The sequence below is a fragment of the Pelophylax lessonae genome (genome assembly GCF_965119305.1).
Source record: "Pelophylax lessonae genome assembly, chromosome: 6".
In the NCBI taxonomy this organism is placed as follows: Eukaryota; Metazoa; Chordata; class Amphibia; order Anura; family Ranidae; genus Pelophylax; species Pelophylax lessonae.
The window spans coordinates 187,269,169-187,289,252 of record NC_138773.1 but is presented as its reverse complement, the minus strand read 5'-3'; the positions used below and the strand labels follow the sequence as shown (position 1 = coordinate 187,289,252).

The 20,084-nt window shown below is 40.5% G+C and overlaps 1 protein-coding gene across 2 annotated transcripts in view; it reads right to left on the bottom strand.

Moving 5' to 3' along the window:
• Positions 1 to 20,084, bottom strand: part of LOC309557969 (aldehyde oxidase-like) — a 196,987-nt gene that overhangs the window by 136,270 nt on the left and 40,633 nt on the right. For both annotated transcript variants that reach the window (XM_082260857.1, XM_082260858.1), the window contains 4 exons: positions 13,921 to 14,014; positions 10,378 to 10,487; positions 6,171 to 6,355; positions 4,151 to 4,313 (listed from right to left, as the gene is read on the bottom strand). In XM_082260857.1, coding sequence (XP_082116983.1) covers positions 4,151 to 4,313; positions 6,171 to 6,355; positions 10,378 to 10,487; positions 13,921 to 14,014 — 552 coding nt within the window. The remainder of the gene's footprint in view (positions 1 to 4,150; positions 4,314 to 6,170; positions 6,356 to 10,377; positions 10,488 to 13,920; positions 14,015 to 20,084) is intronic.

Sequence of the window (20,084 nt, the reverse complement as noted above, 5' to 3'; positions counted from 1 at the left end):
ACGTGCAGAAACGGAGGCGCGTGATAACGAGAGCAAAGCCCTGTTCTTGGCTCACTCTTTGGAGGAAGCTCTAGAGTGTAAGGCTGAACTAGAAAGTGTTAACAAACAGCTGCGTACAGAAATGGAAGAATTGGTCAGCTCCAAGGATGATGTTGTGAAAAGAGTTCAGGAGCTAGAAAAGTCTAAGCGAGCCTTAGAACAGCAAGTAGAAGAGATGAAGATTCCGTTGCAGGAACTGGAAGAGGAATTCCAGGCAACAGAGGATCTGTCCCAAAGAGGGGATAGTGTGCCTGATGCAGTTTTTAAAAGGATCAGTGTTTTGGGGTCTGTCCTGAGTGAGCCTCAGAAATGTGATGACATGTGGCTTGAATCACCCCTTTGGAATAAACCGTTCCTTCAAAAACTTCAAGCATTGGAAAATGTATCATTAGAGCTTCAGCAAACAAAGGAGCTGAGTAAGAAATGTGATGATTTCTCAGTTCAGGCTGAAAACCTAGTGGGGAAAACTAAGGCTGTTGGTGAAAACGTGAAGCAAATGAATAAGTGCCTTTCAGGGAGTGTTTCCAAAATGGAACTGGTGAAAGACGGGTGGCAGAAGTTTGATCGTGATCTTGAGATGCATTCCATGTGGAATTCAGATAGAGAAAAAGAACTAGGTGACCTTGAGCGGTCAAATAGTTCAGCAGAAAGTGCATTGAAGAAACCTGTAAAAGAATGTGTTGCAGTTCCATGCTTCTTCACTGATGCAGAGAGGAGGTCTATAATGGATACCACCCAGATCGCTGGGTTCAACTGTGTTGTTGCCTTTAACCCCTATGTTGGTGTAAGGAAAGTTGATGATGTTCTGGTTGACTACTTCTGTGAAGAGTTTGGCAAGAAATATAAACTGAATATCAAATCAAATAGTAGGCCTTTACTGCGACTCGCTCAGGAGGGCGAAAAGTTTAAGAAGTTGATGAGTGCAAATGCTTCCGATCTGCCTATGAATATGAAATGTTTGGTGAATGATATTGATATCTCTGGGAAAAGGAACAGGGGTCACTTTGAAGAAATGTGTGACAGCCTGTTGTCTCAATTGGAAAATCCTCTGCACAGCATCTTAGAGCAAGCAAAGCTCAAGAAGGAAGATCATTCCCTTTTACAACAAAAAGTCAATGATTGTGTACAGATGTATGGAGAGGCAACTCAAGTCACAGAGGGATGTCAAGAGTCCCTACTTGGAACAAAGCTTAGTGAAGCAAAGGTTCTCAAAGTTTTGTGGAAAACATTTATGGATTGCAGAGAGAGGCGTCTTAAGAATGTTGAAGACATTAAGACTAGCCCAATTGAGTTGCCTATGGATCACGGTCCTCCATGGTGGATTGGACAGACGGTTATGAGAGACAAGCTGTCTGACATTTATGAGAAAGCTGTCAATGAAGATGACAGAAACGAGAAGGAGCAAAATGATGCCAAAAATGCAGTTGAAGAATGTGTATATGAGATGAGAGACAAACTGTGTGGCATTTATGAGAAATCTGTCAATGAAGATGACAAAACAGTTTCATCCGGAAGCTTGAGGATAATAGGAGGCTTATCAGTGAGTCAGCAGTGCCTGACACATGCGTGCCTGGAAATATGTGTCCCAACCCTAGGGTTGAAACAAGAGGGGGGGGTATGTGACAGGAAGTCAGGTAAATCTGGGAATGTAGTCACTGAGAGGAGACACATTCCCACCTGCTTTGAAAGTTCACTGATACTATAGGGTGTTGGCTGCAGAGAGAGCCAGCAGGAAGTTGAAAACCATTCAGCTGTTCAGAATGAGGAGATCAAGGACTCTATAATTTGTCCAGAGAAAATCTATTGAGTGCTGCCTCCTGTCGCCGTGTAGGCTGGGAGAGGAGGACAGACATACGTGTACCTCCCGACGCCGTGTGGGCATGGGAGAAGGACTGCTGCCGCCTGTCGCCGTGTGGGCTGGGAGAGGGGGACAGTCGGATGTGTGCCTCCCGACAAGCTGGTGAGCATGGGAGAAGACCCCCTAAAGCGATGTGAAGCTAAGGAGGGTAACCACGAGTGAAGACGTCTCAAAGGTGAGAAGACAAAGTGTTCCATGTGAAGAGTGTGAAGAGTAAAGGGACCTGTTAAATGAACTGTGTTCCATGTGAAGAATCTGAAGAGTAAAGGATCCTGTTATAAATGAACATGTGCTGTGTGAAAGAAAACAAAGGGACATGTTCAATGGACAATGTTTGTGCTGTGTGAAAAGCAAACAAATGGACATTTGAGTGTCTGCTGTAGGATCAGCAGTGTCGGCCCAACAGTAGGTTGGAAAGACTTCTTAGGTAGGTTCCAGCTGTGAGAAGGTAGCCGCCCACAGAGGCAAGGATTTATTTTGTCTTTTATTTTATTTTGGCTGTTTTGATGCTTGCAATTGTGTTAAGTAAATTGCATGAATAAATCAGTCTTGTTTTTCAACCTCTAATCGGCTATCTCTGTGAAAACGCACCCCCAAAGGGGTCACCCATACGCCTACCACCGAGCTAATCCCTCACAGTACGTACAGTATATGTGGTTTCCAAATAATTCCTTATCCTTTCAAATAGAAGATGAAATTACAGACAGTAGTGTTTATCATAACTGATTCTCAAGCAGTGGTTTATGTAGAGGTAGGCCTGACAAATACATTTTTATAGTAAATTCATCATAACAATTTAATGAGAACCAGTCATGGTTAAGCTGGTTTGGGGTTGTGGAACACCTGAAGCTATTGAAGGAGCGTGGTGATATTTTTTTTTTAAATGTGAATGTTTACTTCAGCTTTACATACTTTAGGCCTAACACTTTGGCTTGAGTCTCAGGGTTCAAAGACTACCTAAAGTTTGAGAAGTGTTTTAATGTCAACTACCTAATCTTTTATTGTCATCCAACTCTAGAACTGCTAAAAGCTTATAAATCTTTTAACTAAAACTTCTGTTTGACAAGGTTACGCACTTTTAGTAATTGGGAATCTGAATGTGAAATCAGGCAATTTGCATGGTGACAACTGTCAGACTTCAGGTGACATATGCAGGGCCGGTGCTAGACTAATTTCGCCCTAGGCAATGCCAGCTACTTGCATAAAAAAAGTCTGCAAATGCAAAACCAGAAGAGATTTAAGAGAATAGTTAGGGTAGTGGAAGGGGAGGAGGGAATATTGTGAAGACCCCAGCTTACTTCAGGATCTGATGCTTCTTATTGCAGGAGTCAGCTACAGGACAGGTGGAAACTGGAAGGCTGGGCACTGGGTCCGAATTGGTTTGGAGGAGGAACTTCCTCTTTCTCCTCTGAATTCTAACGCCTGGTGGAGGCGCATAAATGTGATTGATTGCTAGAAGATGAGCGGTCCTAGCAATCAAACCCTAGCACTGAGAACAGTGGGTGGCAGTGGATGCTGTCAGCCGCTGTACATACAAGAACAGTTCTGAATGCAGCACAGCCTGCACTGTTGCTGAGAGGTGTGGCAGTGGCAGCAGGGACACTGACTAATAATTTGGACAGGAAGGTCTGGAGGGGGGGGGGGGGGGTTCGGACCCAGAAACTACTGGTTGGTTGGGGCTCAGGCCCCTGGGAACACCCAGGCCCTCTACATGTGTATGGGCAGACCCCCCCTGATGGCGGCCCTGGTGGGAAAAATGGGCGGTTTGTGTGGGGAAGCCAGGGGAGTGTTAGGAAGCTGGTGGAGAGTAGGGAAACCAGCGGCCATGGCTGCGCCCTAGGTGGCAGTGTGTCCTGGGTGGCTGCCTAGTTTACCTAGCGGTAGCGCTGGTACTGGACATATGACATCTTACACACAAGCTGAAATATCAGGTTTAAAGAATTTAAACCTAAGTAGGCACGTAAACATCTTTCATAGCCAGGCCTGCATACATTTTTAATTAAAACATGAATGCTTTAATTCTTGTATAAATCGCCTCTTTTTTGCATGTTATTGCCTCCACTAACAATAAGAAGTATTTTAGATTCAGTAGCTTCCACACAATATCCTGAAAACCACAAATACCCGTTTTTTTTTATTTTTATGACCATGTAATTTAAACATAAATGCCTAAATAAGTACTTATAAAGAAGCTGTTCGTAAAACCGATCCTATTCAGAGAAATACCCTGTACCATTAGGATACAGTACTTACCTCTGATCTTAGAGTATATAGCACCTCCAGATAAAACTTGAAGAGAAAACTAACAGTCAGTGTTCTCCTATATTCCACCTTTCCACCAGGAGCTGCAGGATCAAGAGAGATCTCATCCAGGACCATTCTGCAAGCTTCACCCAATGTCTCCTCATTCCACTGCCTGGACAGAACAGTAGGTACAATTTGTGTCACCATCATTAATCACCAAGCATTGCTATGTGTATGTGCATGTCATAATCCACTCTCCCAACATAGTTAGGTAATTTGTGGTCCATTGTGTTTGCTAGTTATTTTATTTAAAAAAGAGTGTCATTACTTGAAAATTTTATACATTTTAGATACTGATATTAAAAGGGGGTTAAAGTGGATGTAAACCCTCACATATAACCATTGAAGTGAACAGCCTCAGATGATACACAGAGATAAAAATGAATCTCCCTACATACGTTTTATTTGTATATCTGCTGTCTTCAGCTTTCCACATTATTTAAAATGTGAACATTGTGTTAGAATTTTTTCTTCCTGTTCCAGCACTGGGTGTGTAGTCTTGGCATACACTGTGTAACAGCTGATTGGAGGAAAGGCACCCCCCCCCCCCCATCCACATAAACAGAAATATGCAGACCTGTTGTCATGTCTTCCCAAACACAGGTGGTCAGATACTATAGCTGGCTAGTGTGTTCTGCACCTATAGCAGCCCCCTTTCCCATAAGGCAAGCAGGCTTACCAGTACAGGTCTTATACACAATACTATAGTGCCTGGCCACCACGCCAGGGCAGGCGCAAACTAAACAAAGCAAAAAGGGACTTGCGGTTAGCAGACAAGCAGAGTGGTTCTATGACAGTCCAGGTAAAAGGCAGGCTGAGTTCAGTAAATAGCAGAGCAAGGCTGGCTTATTACCGGTTTGGTTTCGACCCAGAGACTGACCCCACTAATCAGCTTGCAGGTGGACAGACAGACAAGGAGAGTACTATAGCCAAAACCAGGATGCTGGAATGAGGAGCAGGAGTGCTAGATGCTTCTGACAGCTGTGCTGTGAATAGACAAGCTCTCTGCTAGTCTATCTCTATGCACCCTCCCCTGACACAAATTTCCAGCTGCTTTTATCTTCTGTGTCAGAGAACTTGTCAGAAGTTTTCATGCTGATAACAGAGAAAGCAGAAAGACACGGGACTTAGGGATTTGGTTTGGACAGAGATAAGTAAATACCACAGATATATGTGCCCAGGTCAAATTTCATGAAATGGGGTTTACATCCACTTTAAGGGGGTGAGGGATGAGGTTGTTTTAAAGCTGGAGATGATGTAATTAAAGGCAAATTCCAAGATGTAATTGTATGGTGTAATATCACAAAATATGACCATGTAAAGCCAATATGAATTCCATAATTAAAAAGATGTATCAGAAAAATAAACCCTAAGCAAAAAGTAAATAGCTTATCAAGGAAAAATAAAATAAACTTTCATTTTGACCATACCTATCTTATTAATGATAGATATAGTCTAAATTCAGGGGCAAGCAACCTGTTGGTCGCAATCTACCTGTCGACTGTGAGCAGATGACAGATAGATTATGAACAGGTCCCTGCTTTGCCAACCCCCTACCACTTAGGGGTTGATTCTTCCAGCTCTTCTCTCTTATGGCATCATGAAGATCGGAAGGCAGTACAGCCCAGGAAGTAGGGCAGAAGCTGGCAAGTTAACTTTTTAAGTTAACCGGCAGATGACTGGTTGCTAGGACACAGGGAAGTCCTAGCAACCAATCACTTGCTTGTTAATATGAAAAGTCAACTTCGGCAGCTTCCACCCTCCGTCCTGAGCGGTGTCCTCTCTCTCATCTATGTGCAGAAATAGGTAGGCACATTTATGCTTGTGTGGGAGTTGTTGTGAATGGGGCAGAGGACACTGATATCAGCGGAAAGGGAAGGAGGAGGCAAAGGACACTGATTTGGAGGGAGGAGGCAGAGGACACTGTGCAGCATTGTAGGCTTAACAAGCAGTAGTCAGTAATACAAACCTTCCGATTAGTGCATCTCCAGTCTTCTTTGCCCGTGCTGTACGTTTACTGAAACTTCCAAAGTAAAGATTTATATCTTCAATGACATCTGACTTCTCTTGGAAAAGAACTTGCATTCCCGCCACTACTATGGCCGCAGAGTTTACTTTTCTTTGTGCTTGTCTGAAGGCTGACACAATCTCCCACTGCAGACAGAAGACCAAAATTAGCATAGGACCATTTGCTTACATGCAAACTAATATTACATATTTTCAGATATGTAGTTTAACTCCCCTCGTGATTGGCCATTGTTATTATAACTGAAATTACGGGGCATGGAAGATGCTACTTTTTACCTCTCACCAGGAACTTTTGGACTGACCTATCATGCAAGATAAACTCCAAAAAGTTCTTAAAACCCTTTCTTTGCACAAAGCTCCAGGCCCTGATGGGCTTCCCAATAGCTATTACAAACAATTTTCAGCCTGCTTACACCCCCATATGATATTTTACTTTAGCTATTTGAGGGAAGGAGGTTCTGTCCCATATGATGAAAATCAGCCTATATTAGTGTTATTCCGAAGCCTGATAAAGATGCTTCTGATGTTTAGAACTACTGACTAATTTCTTTAAAAACTGCGATTTGAAAAGGATTACCAAAATCCTTGCTCTTCGCCTTAACTCCTTTTTAGACTAATAGATTTATGATGATCAGTCTGGCTTTGATAGAGGTGCCAGATCTTGGACCAAATTTTTCAAACCCTAGCACTATTTTTGGTGGTTTGGACTAACTGGAACTCTCCCTCCAAGAAGTAGATTATGTTATTATCCCTGGATTTGCATAATGTGTTTGATAGCCTCTTGTGGTATTATTTGTTTTGTGTTTTAACAAAACCTGGGTTTTGGTCTCTTTTTCTTGATGAGAGCTCTTTACAATACCCCAATGGCTCAGGTCTCAATAAAAGATTTCAAACCTTCCATTTTGTCCAGATGGAGGGGTACTCGCCAGGGCTGCCCGTTATCTCCACTTCTTTTGCGTTATCTCCACTTCTTTTTGCGTTAGCTATGGAGCCATTAGCTATCCCAATAATGACAAACTCTAACATCAAGGGCATCCCCTGTGGCCTCTAGGAACACAAGTATGCTATGTTTTCAGACAATGTTCTTTGTTGTATCTTGGCCCTGCAAACAATTATACCTACTTTATGTCAGGGCCTAGACTTGAACCTGGGATCTCTGCTGTGTCTGGCTGAGCTACCAGAAATGATGGACAGCACCCTGTCTGATCCATTGGATAACCCCGCCTTGTGCCTCAATTTATGCTAAACTTATGCCTTGAACTCTTCGCTCCTCCCATGAAAATTTAAGCCATGTCTCTGCACTTCCTGTTTACCAGATCATTGTGCTTTCTTCTGCCGTATCTCGCTCTAGTCTTCTCTGCTGCCATCCTCATTGTGCTTGCTCTCATTATTGACCCTTGGCTTGTTCCTCAACTACCCTTCTGCCTGATCTCAACCTGCAACTACTCAATACTGAGCTTTGGCTCGTTTTCCTGACTATACCTCTGTTTGATCCTTACCTGCTTATCTCCTTCTGGATCCCGGCTTGCTCACCTCTAGGTGGGGCGATCCTGAAGACCATGACCTGGTACTAACACGCAGAAAAATCCATCTGCACCATCAGAAGCTCTGGGTGAACACTGGTTAGTACTTAGACTCAGCACCCGCTATTGCTATAGCAACTGGTCTTTGAGCCTGACCCCTAATCGTGACACTATTATCTCCATTACATGGTTTCTCCCAGTTTTTGGGGCTTAGACTAAACCACAATAAACCTGTGGCTTTAAATGTCAATGTCACCGCAGACTCAGGTAGATTGGATCAAAACAGCACTTTGATTTTCAGTTGGGCCTTAACCTCCATACCATAATTAGGTATTCACTTAACTCAACAAAAAGGAGCAGATTTAACCAGATGGGCTACATACCCTCTCTATATGTGGCAGGATTAATTCTGTCAAAATTAATTTGTTGCCCAGACACCTTTACCACTTTTCCCAGACCGGAATTAGTACCGTTGCAGGATAGTATTTCTCACTTTATTTGGGGTTGTTAACGCCCCAGACTGACTAAACTGACACTGCATACTCAGAAATCTCAGTGTGGACTAGGACCACCCTGGCGTTCCCCCAGGTGCCGAAATGTACTCCATTTTCTTATACCACAGCGACGTGCCCTTGACCTCAATGGGTTGCGATTGAAGCACTATTGTGTCCTCACTGCCCAGTTGGGCCTCTAATGTGGCTTTCCAGCAGGATTTATCCTTCTATCTTTTGCCCAACTTTGTCCTTTTTGCTTGTGGTTTGGGGTAGGCAGAGAGCTCAGAGACCTTTGTCCTCTCCCCGCAACCCAGAATTTGAACTGAGGCTGCATTCCCAATAGTTCTTATGGTGGTTGAATAAAGTTCTCATACAGATTGGTGATTTCCTGAATAGCAACACACCTTACAGATTAAAATATTTTTTAAGATACCCTACACATGCCTACCTCTGAATTGTTTCGATCTAATAAAATTATATATCTTTTATACAAATTAAACTTTGCTCCTTGCCTGGACCTCCTACCTTAACAACGTTTAAGATGTCCTGCTGATCTAGAGATTGCTTTAAAGAAAGTATTTCTATGGTTTATAACTTGTTAACAGATCTCCATTGAAAGCCCCCCTACATGAAACCGTAGGAATGAGACCTACAAGCTTCTTTGGACCTAGTGGACTGGCAGGACATTGCTAATAATTTATCCAAAATCTCCATTAATACTATCCTGAGTGAGTCCAACTATAAGACCCTTCTGCGCTGGTACTTGGTCCTGACTAGAATAGTGAATATGCATACATCGTCCCCGAATGGTTTCTGACATTGCTGTCAACTGCGAACCATGTACCATGTGTGGTGGATATGCTTTAGGTATCCTGATTTTCAACAAGCTTGTTTAATCTTATTTGTTCAGTAACCAAATATTATTATTTCTAAATCCCCAGAAGTGACTCGCTTTAACAAATTAGATTCCACTATTTCTGAGTGGACTAGGCGGTTAATTCTATATGTTCTTTTAGCAGCAAATTTTGTAATAGCACGTTGCTAGAAACAGGCAGTTGTACACTTGGATTATGGTAAATCCAAATCGAATTGGATTATGGTGAATAATAAACTCACCTGCACCCTCCACAATAATATTGCTAAATTTCACAGGACTTAGGACCCCTGGATTAAATATCTGTCTCCTGTAAATTGAGCTCTTTGCAGCTGTGATGCTCTCCTCTTTTCTCTCGCCTTCTTTCTACTCCACCTTTTTGCGTGCTCTTCTTAAATTTTCTGCAATATCATTATAAACATTACTGTTTATGTTAGCATGATGCTCTATATAGACTGAGTGAGGAACTGGAACATGTTTTCTGTCACACTAGGTTCAGCTCCTAATTGGCCAGGTTATACTTATGTTGGCCTCCTGATCTTACTGTGCATCTTAAATTTGCACCTTTGTTTGAGTAGTTTTTGCTAGGAGCCTTGTGTGTATTATAATTGTCGAAGGTCAACATGCTTGTTATCCTCACCTCCCATGTACTTCTACTGACTACTTATATGTTTTTCTCTTTATTGTTTTGTTCAAAAACTCGACATTTTGAATTACAAAAAGAAAAAAAACGGATGTAGCACCCTCCTAGGTAAGCGCTAGAAGAGAGTATAGTTTGGGTCTTTCTGCTTACCAGGAAGATTGCCAGGTACATTTAGAGTGTTCTCTGCCTACCAGGGAGCAAAATCTATTGATAGGGTCTGCTCATGGTGCTCTGCTCAGGTGCAGCTCAGCTTGTCTGAATGTTTCACACTAGTACAATAGGAAGACATATTGGACAGTGGGAGGAAACCTGACACTTTGAGTGGCTGATTACTGCAAGTCATACTCAAATCAGTATCATTGCCAGCACATGTATTAAATACATGTACAGAATACAGAATCTGGTGCAGATGTGCATGGTCGCAAATCAGCTTCTAATGTCAGCTTGTTCAATTAGGCTTTGACAATAAAACCTGGAAGCTGATTGGTTTCTATGCAGTGCGGCACCAGATTTTGCATGCTCCAGAGTTTTATCTCCCCCATAGTGTTCAAAAATAAATGCATTTCTCTTTCTGTAAATAGAAAATATATTTAAAGACAACCCCAAAAACTCACTTTTTGTGAATATGGAATAAGCACAGACAAAAGCACTTCTTCAGGAAGGGGACAAGAATTCTTGCATTCTAAGAAGCCATCATTGCACAGGATTTGTCGAGTTTTTCCTTCTATAATACATTTAACAGAGTTTTCAAAGTTCTAGCGTCAAGTGAAAAAAAAGTTCGGCCAATTCTAATATATGTCAGAATTTGAAGACAATAAAACAGAGTTCTGAGATAGTATCTTGAATAAAAAGCCTTATTTCAATGTAATTTTGAACAGAGTTGAAATTTCATCATTGTTACATATTCAGATAACAATAAAATACTGTTCTCCATTTACTGTAAAACTACAATTCCAGCATTCCTTGCTAGCCACATCCTGCATATTATACGTATATGTCAAGGGATAAAAAGATGATATGGGAGTCCGGATTCTGCATTAGTAGCCTTCTTCAACCTGCGGCTCTCCAGCTGCTTGGAAGAGACTATACCCAACATACTATGGTATTATAGTAACAGATATAAACACTTGTTCGAGTACTTAAACTAATGATTTTTTAAAATATATTAGATTAAAGCTAAACACAAGTACATAAATAAAAATACACAAAATCCATGCAGCTCTGTATTCATTACTAGATCATTAAACATATTTTTAAATGCTAAATTAGGTACCTAAATTTGACTTAAAATCAGCCTCTTGCAGTCCCTGTGCAGTGTGCTGGCAGAGAGATAAGATGAGGGGGGGCAGTCAGCTGTGCTGCAGTGCTGATAAGAGATAAGTGCTTCAATTACGTAACACTTAGAGGTCTTGTCCCTCCCCCAGGCTGTGACTGGACAATGAAGGAGTAGCTGTAGGCCACTGAGCTCATCAGTCACAGCCTGGGGGAGGGACAAGACCTCTAAGTGTTACGTAATTGAAGCAGGGGAAAAATCAGTCCTCCTACTCTGCTGTGGCTCTGCTGTGTGGTAGAGCTTTGTACAATTATAAGGTTAATGAATAAATCCTTTTGCAAAGAGCTCCCGTATATGCATTTTATCTGTGTGTTTAGCTGTTTACCCAGCGTTCAGTTTTAAAAAAATGTTCTATTTGCTTGTAGTTTTGCTTTAGGGAAGGGTTTCATAATCTTAGTCATTCTGCACACTTTACAGTTTGGTCTTTCTCATAGAGGGTAAGCTATTATTTTTTATTGAAGGAGTCCAGTGCTTTTTCAACATTTATAGTCCACCTTACTCCAGCGACCAACTTTTTAGTGTCTTTTCTGCTAAAACCAACCACAGAAAGGCATTTAAAGTGTTAATACAGTGACTGCAGGAGTAAAGGTACAAGAGATATAAGTGTAACAGGATGCATAGTCATCTACAGTATCTCACAAAAGGGAGTACACCACTCACATTTTTGTAAATATTTTATTATATCTTTTCATGCGACAACACTGAAGAAAGGACACTTTGCTACAATGTAATTTAGAGAGTGTACAGATTCTTTAACAGTGTAAATTTGCTGTCCTCTCAAAATAACTCAACACACAGCCATTAATGTCTAAACCACTAACAAAAGGGAGTACACCCCTAAGTTAAAATGTCCAAATTGGGCCCAATTAGCTATTTTTCCTCCCGATGTCATGGGACTCAGTGTCAAGGTCTCAGGTGTGAATAGGGAACAGGTATGTTCAATTTGGTGTTATCACTCTCACTCTCTCATACTGGTCACTGGAAGTTTAACATGGCACCTACTGGCAAAGAATCCTCTAAGGATCTGAAAAAAGAATTATTGCTCTACATAAAGACGGCCTAGGCTATAAGAAGATTGCCAAGACCCTGTAACTGGTTTGCAGCATGGTGGCCAAGACCATACAGTGGTTTAACAGGACAGGTTCCACTCAGAACATGCCTCGCCATGGTCAACCAAAAAAATTGATTACATGTGCTCAGCGTCATATCCAGAGCTTGTCTTTGGGAAATAGATGTACGAATGCTGCCGGCATTGCTGTAGAGGTTCAAGGGGTGGGGGGTCAGCCTGTCAGTGCTCAGACCATACACCACACACTGCATCAAATTGGTCTGCATGGCTGTCATCCTAGAAGGAAGCCTCTTCTAAAGATGATGCACAAGAATGCCTGCAAACAGTTCGCTAAAGACAAGCAGACTAAGGACCTGGATTACTGGAACCATGTCCTGTGGTCTGATGAGACCAAGATAAACTTATTTGCATCAGATGGTGTCAAGCGTGTGTGGCGGCAACCAGGTGAGGAGTACAAAGACAAGTTTGTCTTGCCTACAATCAAGCATGGTGGTGGGAGCGTCATGGTCTGGGGCTGCATGAGTGCTGCCATCACTGGGGAGCTACAGTTCATTGAGGGAACCATTATTGCCAACATGTACTGTGACATACTGAAACAGAGCATGATCCCCTCCCTTTAGATACTGGGCCGCAGGGCAGTATTCCAACATGATAACAACCCCAAACACACCTCCAAGACAACCACTGCCTTGCTAAAGAAGCTGAGGGTAAAGGCGATGGACTGGCCAAGCAGTCTCTCCAGACTCGAACCCTAAACCTAAACCCTATTGAGCATCTGTGGGGCATCATCAATCGGAAGGTGCAGGAGCGCAAGGTCTCTAACATCCACCAGCTCTGTGATGTTGTCATGGAGGAGTGGAAGAGGACTCCAGTGGCAAACTGTGAAGCTCTGGTGAACTCCATGTCCAAGAGGGATAAAACAGTGCTGGAAAATAATGGTGGCCACACAAAATGTTGACACTTTGGGCCCAATTTGGACATTTTAACTTAGGGGCGTACCCACTTTTATTGCCAGCTGTTTAGACATTAATGGCTGTATTGAGTTATTTTATGGGGACAGCTAATTTACACTGTTATACAAGCTGTATACTCCCTACTTTATATTGTAGCAAAGTGTCATTTCTTCATTGTTGTCACAGGAAAAGATATTGTAAAATATTTACAAAAAATGTGAAGAGTGTACTCACTTTTGTGAGATACTATAAATGACCAGACAGAGGATAGTTTTACCTTGAAGTTAACTAAAATAGATGAAAGGTAAACTGACAATGCCAAAAGAGTAGAACAGGAAAGACATATGCAATGAGCACAGAATATTGTATAACAGACAATAAAACCATTACTATTACAGGAGCTGCCTAGAAGTAGTTTCCCACTATGGGCATTGAATGGCAGCACAGGGTGTTAAACCTATGAGACCTAGAGGATTGTGGGAAACAAACTCAAGGAGCTTATGCCTGTATATGAGCATAGTAAGTAAAGGGCACTCCACTATATAATCAATAATTTGGAAGTAGAAGTTTACAAGGTTTGTACATACTCTATACATTTAAATGAAAGGCTAAGAGACAAGATGTAGCATAGGATATATTTGTCACTGTGCAATTGTGCACCTTGTTTGGGGCCATGGCTATTCATAGCTTTATGGCATTGTCTCCCAACATATAGTCTAATATTTTTGTAGGTAATATAATTATTTTTATGTACTGTAAGACAAGCAAAAATACATTTTCTCACGAAAGATATATGAAATACCTTTTCCCAGTATGTGAAGTATAGTATGACCAGCTGCTAGTATGGGATTGAGATCAGAAGTTGAGTTACGTTGGATGATGTGTCCACCTATTGACTACAATAAAGATGTTTCAAATTAAGGAATCTGAACAATTACTGAAACATTAGATTATGGATATTAGATTTGAAAAACAGTACATATATTCCTGCTGTACATCCTTCTATAGATAATCAAGGCAATATGTCTCTTGGTGGAATGTTGTTTATAGTCATGGCAATACAAGTTGGATTCACTATATAATGAACAAGAGAGCAAGGGAAACATGCTGCATTGTAAAGGACACATATGATTTGTGCACAGTGCATTTCCAAATCAATAAATCTAAAATGATAAACTGTAAAAAACAAAACAAAAAAAAAAAACAGTACATTTATATAGGAGGAGGTTTTCAATAATATGTAGTCCAACATGCAGACATGGAAATCCACAGAAAACAATGGGAAGATCCAACCAAAATCATGGTGGATTCTTTCACTGTCTAGAGTCAGGTAGAGGAAGCCTGCAAAGATCACCATAGAGTAGACATGTTTTTTTCTAGGTTTGATCATTACCAGTCAGATCAGAAAAGATAATTTCTTGTCTGTGGGCACCTTACACATTTTCATTGATATGAGGTATTAGGTATGGATAGTTTTGCATAGTTACATTGGTCCAAATCTAATTTCATGAAAAATAGATTACTGGACCAATTAAATAGTGGATGTGTATGGATTATATTTGGAGAAAAAAGATATGGTTTTGTGTTACTTTAAGTAACAATTAAATGTTTGACACTTGTGTATACACTGCATTCACATTCATGAAACATATTTTCTATCCCACCCAAGTAGTTTTTTTTTTTAACTTTTCCTTTATTTGTATTTTCAGATACAAAAAAAAATAAATAAAAATCACATACAATTCGATATATTCATACATTTATATTACATTCATATTACAAAGAAAAAAAAGGACCCTTGTTCTCTTCTCCCTCCTCCACCCCCTCCTACTCCCTTTCACCTCTCCCCTCTCCATATTTTACCAATTACTCTATTTCTCCTACCATCTTCATTGTTTTCCTCCTTTCTCTTTTTTTCTTTCTATTTCTATTCACACCTTATCTCTACGTATTTCCTCATTCTTTTCAATTCTACCCATTTTTTCCAGGCGGTGTTAAACCTCTCTAGTTGTCTTCTTCATAGCTATGTATATATTCCATTTCGTAAATATACCCAATTTTTTTTTTAAACCATTCTTTAATTGTGCAACTTTCTGGGTCTTGCCATTTTTGGGGGTATTGCCCCCTTTGCCACATTCATCAACTGGGGCAATATCGTACTCCTATATTGCTTTATTGGACTGTTTATTTTATGAAACAGGCATACCCATGGGTCATCTTTAATTTCTATATCCATGATCTCTTTTATATACTGCTGCACTCTCTGCCAATATTCCCGTATCTTTGGGTACTCCCACCATATATGCGCCATTGTACCCCTCTGATCACACCCTCTCCAGCACAATGGGCATTTTTGTGTCCCATTTCCCGTTGGAAAATAATTTGTCCCTGTGAATGAAATGAACGACGAGTTATACTCCCATTTTGCTTGTCTATAAATTAAATACCAAACTCTAAGTGCATTTCTCATCAACTCATGTGTATTTACATCTAACTTTCTGTATTTACGTGGTACCCAAATATTATCACCCAACCGTGTTTTACTCAGTGAATTTTCATTTTTTACCCATGCTTATTGTTCCCCATTCCACCAATCCTGATATTATTATGGCATTATAATATCTTTTAAAAGTCTGGTGCTGCTAATCCCTCGTGCTTTATCTTTACTTAGTGTTGAGTACTGTATTCTCGGTTTCTTGTTCCAACATATAAACTTTGTTATCATTGCTTTCAATATTTTAAAATAGTTCTGTCGGATATGTATTGGTAGCATCTGAAATTTATAAAGGATTTTTGGTACTATCAACATTTTTATCCATATTAATCCGTCCCATCCATGAAAGTGGTTTTGTTGTTATTTTTTTAATTTCTGCTCTGACTTCATTCAGTAATGGTATATAGTTTGCTTGATATAAGTTTTTTAAAGATGAGATTAGATTTATCCCAAGATGTTTTAACCCCCCCCCCCAGGTAAATGGGAATTCTTTTTGTGAAGCTAGTTCTTCTATATTCTATTTTTAGAATTTCAGATTTTACAGGATTCATTTTTAAACTTGATAGTGCTTTATTTTATTAAGTTTGATAGTGTAATTCTTGGTTTAGTTATGTAAAACAATATATCATCGGCATATGCCGCAACTTTATGTTCTACTTCTCCGATCTTTACCCCTCGTATATCTGCGCTGTTCTGTTTGGTGGCCAAAAATGGCTCCAATGCCAACACAAACAAGAGGGTGGAGAGCGGACGTCCCTGCCTTGTACTGTTATACATCTCAAACGGTGCTGACAGGGTTCCATTAACCTTTACCAATGCAGTTAGATATTTATATAGTGTTTTAATCCATTGAATCATCTTTGGACCCAAACTTATCGCTTCTATTGTATTCATCATGAATTCCCAGTCTACCCTGTCAAACGCTTTTTCAGCATCTATTGACAAGAGTAGTGCTAGAGACCCTTCACTTCCCTCCTTTTGCATTAAGAGCAGCATTCTTATCCCATGATCCTTTCCTTTTCCCCCCCCAAAACAAATCTCATTTGATCTACATGAATCCATTCGGGCATAAACTCTTTTAATCTGGCGGCTAAGACTTTTGTGTATAATTTTGTATCCGCATTTGATAATGCTATAGATCTATAGCTGGAGCACAAAGTTGCATCCTTTCCTTATTTTGGCTATCACTGTGACACAGTCCTGCAGTGACTCTTTCCTCATCCTCTTTCATTCTCCTAATCCATTTATATAGGAGCATAGTTTAGGTATTAATTGTTATTTAATTATCTTATAGTATCTAAAAGGTGAACCCATCTGGCCCTGAGCTTTTCCCCGTTGCTGTTTTTTTTAATGCAGATTCAATTTATTATTTTGTTATTGGTTCTTTTAGTAATTGCAGTTTTTCCTCTGACACTTTAGGTAATTTTGCATCTCTAATATATTCCTGTTTTCATCCTATTTAATTCTACATCCTAAAGGGCCCTTTTTGTCCTACCGAGTACAGGGAAGTATAGTATTTTTGGAAGATTTCTGTGATTTTTCATGTCGAGTAAACCATCTCCCCTTGCTCGTTTTTTTTAATTTTTCCAATTAAATTAATTGATTTCCTATTTTTAATGCTTTTGCTAGATAGTTTCTGGGCTTGTTTCCCCATTTGTATCTGTTTTTAGCTACTCCATTAACTCTTTTAGTTCTTCTATTTTCAGAACTAGGGAGTGTAATATTTCTTCATCTGACGTTTTTTTTATATATGGTATTTGTTCTAACTTGTATATTTCTGTTACTAGACCTCTTGTTTTAGTTGTCGTTTCCCTGTTTTTTTTTTTTGCTCCGATAGAAATCAAAATACCTTTTATATAAGCCTTATGTGCTTCCCATATTGTGGCTTCTGATGTTCGAGGTTTCATTGAGCTTAAAGTATAGTTGTAACTCTTCTTTTATTTTACCTACTACCTTATTTTCTTGTATCAGTTCCTCATTTGACCTTTTATTGCTTACTCTATATTGCGTTTCCACTATTTTCATCTTCATTTTAACTACTAAATCCAACAGTCTATGATCTACCATAATGTAATCCAATCTAGAGTACGTCGCATGCACTGGGGAGTAAAATGTGTAATCGTTTACATCTGGATGTTGTACTCGCCATACATCGACAAATTGGCTAGAGATAGTACCTTCCTTTACCCTCCTCAGTTGATGGCTTTTATTCCCCAGTGCATGTGATGTACTATCTACATGGGGATCCATACAAAAATGTAAATCGCCAAGCAATATCACTATACCTTTTTTTAAACTCCCCACCACCTTCTTCAGTCATCTAATCGGACTTTTATTTGGGCAATATATGTTCGCCAAGGTAAATTCCCTCTCCTGTATCTTTCCCCTCAAGGAACATATATCTCCCTTCGGGATCTACGAATTTCTCTTCCAGGGAGAATTTTATCTCTTTTGCAAAGCCTATTGCTACGCCTTTTGCTCTTTTAGTTGTGGAATCTCCATAATACCATATCAGATAATCTTTTGAATTCAATCTAACGTTTACATCATGTGTTATATGTGTCTCCTGTAAAAAAAAATTACACTTACAGAATGTTGTTTACCTTCTTTAAGAACCTTATGTCGCTTTGTTAGTGTATTTAATCCTCTAATACTGTTTGTTAAAATATTTATTGACATCATATTGTCTTTCCTTCTCCACTGTAACCTCCATTTCTCTCCATCTGTTTTCTATAATAATCAAGTCCCCAGACTCGCATATTTCCTCAAATTAAAGTGGAGTGCGTTGGTTTGGAGAACGAGATAGAACATCATTAGTAGGGAGACTCCTCTGCTAATGGTAAAATATACTACCCCCCTTCGATCCATTCCCTCCACCCATCTCCCCCTTGCCTTTCCCCCAACCACCTTCCCCACTCCCCTACCCCCCTCCCCTCCCACTTACTACTGTTCAATAGAAGTGGGGCTTTGACCTCCCTTTGGTCAACAGACGGACAGGTACCTCATATATCTAAATCTTCTCTACCTGACTACTCTTGGGCTGGAGTGGAACTCAGTCTACTGTGCCTACTAATGTCCTCCCTCCCTTCCTTGGGATGAGATGGCTCCAAAACCCTCTAGGTGCCCACCAGGTATCCCTCCTTTTTATTAACAACCTTACTTTCCCCTTCCCTACTTTTCTCTTTCTACTATGTCTATTCTTTCTCAGACTGAGTATCTTTATTCCATTGTCGCTTTAAAATCATGTTTATTTCTTTTTTGGGACCAGTTGCCATTGTTTAGCACCCAGTGGTGGTCCTTCTCTTCTATTTGACCAGCCAGGAATATCTATCATCGGTAGTTCCTATTTTTTTTACAAAAATCTTGTAACTTTCTGGAAATCTCAATGTTACTAAACGTTGGAAATCCCCAATTATACAGAATGTTATGTTCTCGCCAGGGGCGTAACTACAGGGGTTGCAGGGGTTGCAATTGCAACCGGGCCCCAAGCTCCAGGGGGCCTGTGTGGCTCCCCTGTACACCTGCATAGAAGGCGGGGGGCAGCATGTAGAGCAATCACTGTCCTCCTCCATTTTCCTCCTGCAGCTATAGGAGGAAAAAGGAGATTGGTTCCTCTGTATGCTGCCCTGCCACTACTCCTATCCAGTTCACTTGTGTTCTGCCGTCTCTGGGCCCCTGGAAGGGGTCGGTAAATATGTAATTTGCCAGCTTCTTGCTTTTCTGAATGGACAGAGTGACATTGTAAAAACATTTAATAAAATGATAAAAAAATAAAACAATTAAAATACCAAAAAATAAAAACTACCGACACCAGTGGGTGAACTTCCAGGATCCCAAAGGTCACGCTTGCGACCGGGCCCTGACATTCCACCACCGTGGGGAGGCCCCAAGATGGCAGGAAGGGGGCCCACTGCAGGACCGTAATAAAGGGCTCCACAACGAGAGTAAAGGGCTCCAGGTTTGAAGGGAAGGGCCACGGCCAGGGATCTGGGGGGCCCTTCATGGTTACTTGCACCGGGGCCCTGAAGGTTCTAGTTACACCTCTGGTTCTCACATTTGGTCTAAGAGTGGTTTTAGGGCCCTCCTTCCTTCCAATGTTCTACGTGAAAGATCTGCAAAAATCTGAAGGATTTAGTGGCAGTTTTCCTCTCATCCCTCCCCATATTTGTGCTTTTTCTTTGTAATTATGAAACCTTATTATTAGGTCTCTTGGAACATCCTTTGCTATATTTTGTGATCTTCTGACCCTTTGGACTCTTTCTATTTTAAGACTTCTATTATTGGCTTGCCTAGAAGTGGGTTAAATATATTTTTCATTATTTCTATTAGATCGTCTCCTTGTAGTGTTGTGGTGTTTATGGTAGGCCTCCCATTCTCAAATTTTTTACTTCTATCCTGATTTTTCTGGTCTTCAAGTTTATACTCCAAATTCCTTTGCTCAGATTGTAATAAATCCATCACCTCTTTTAATT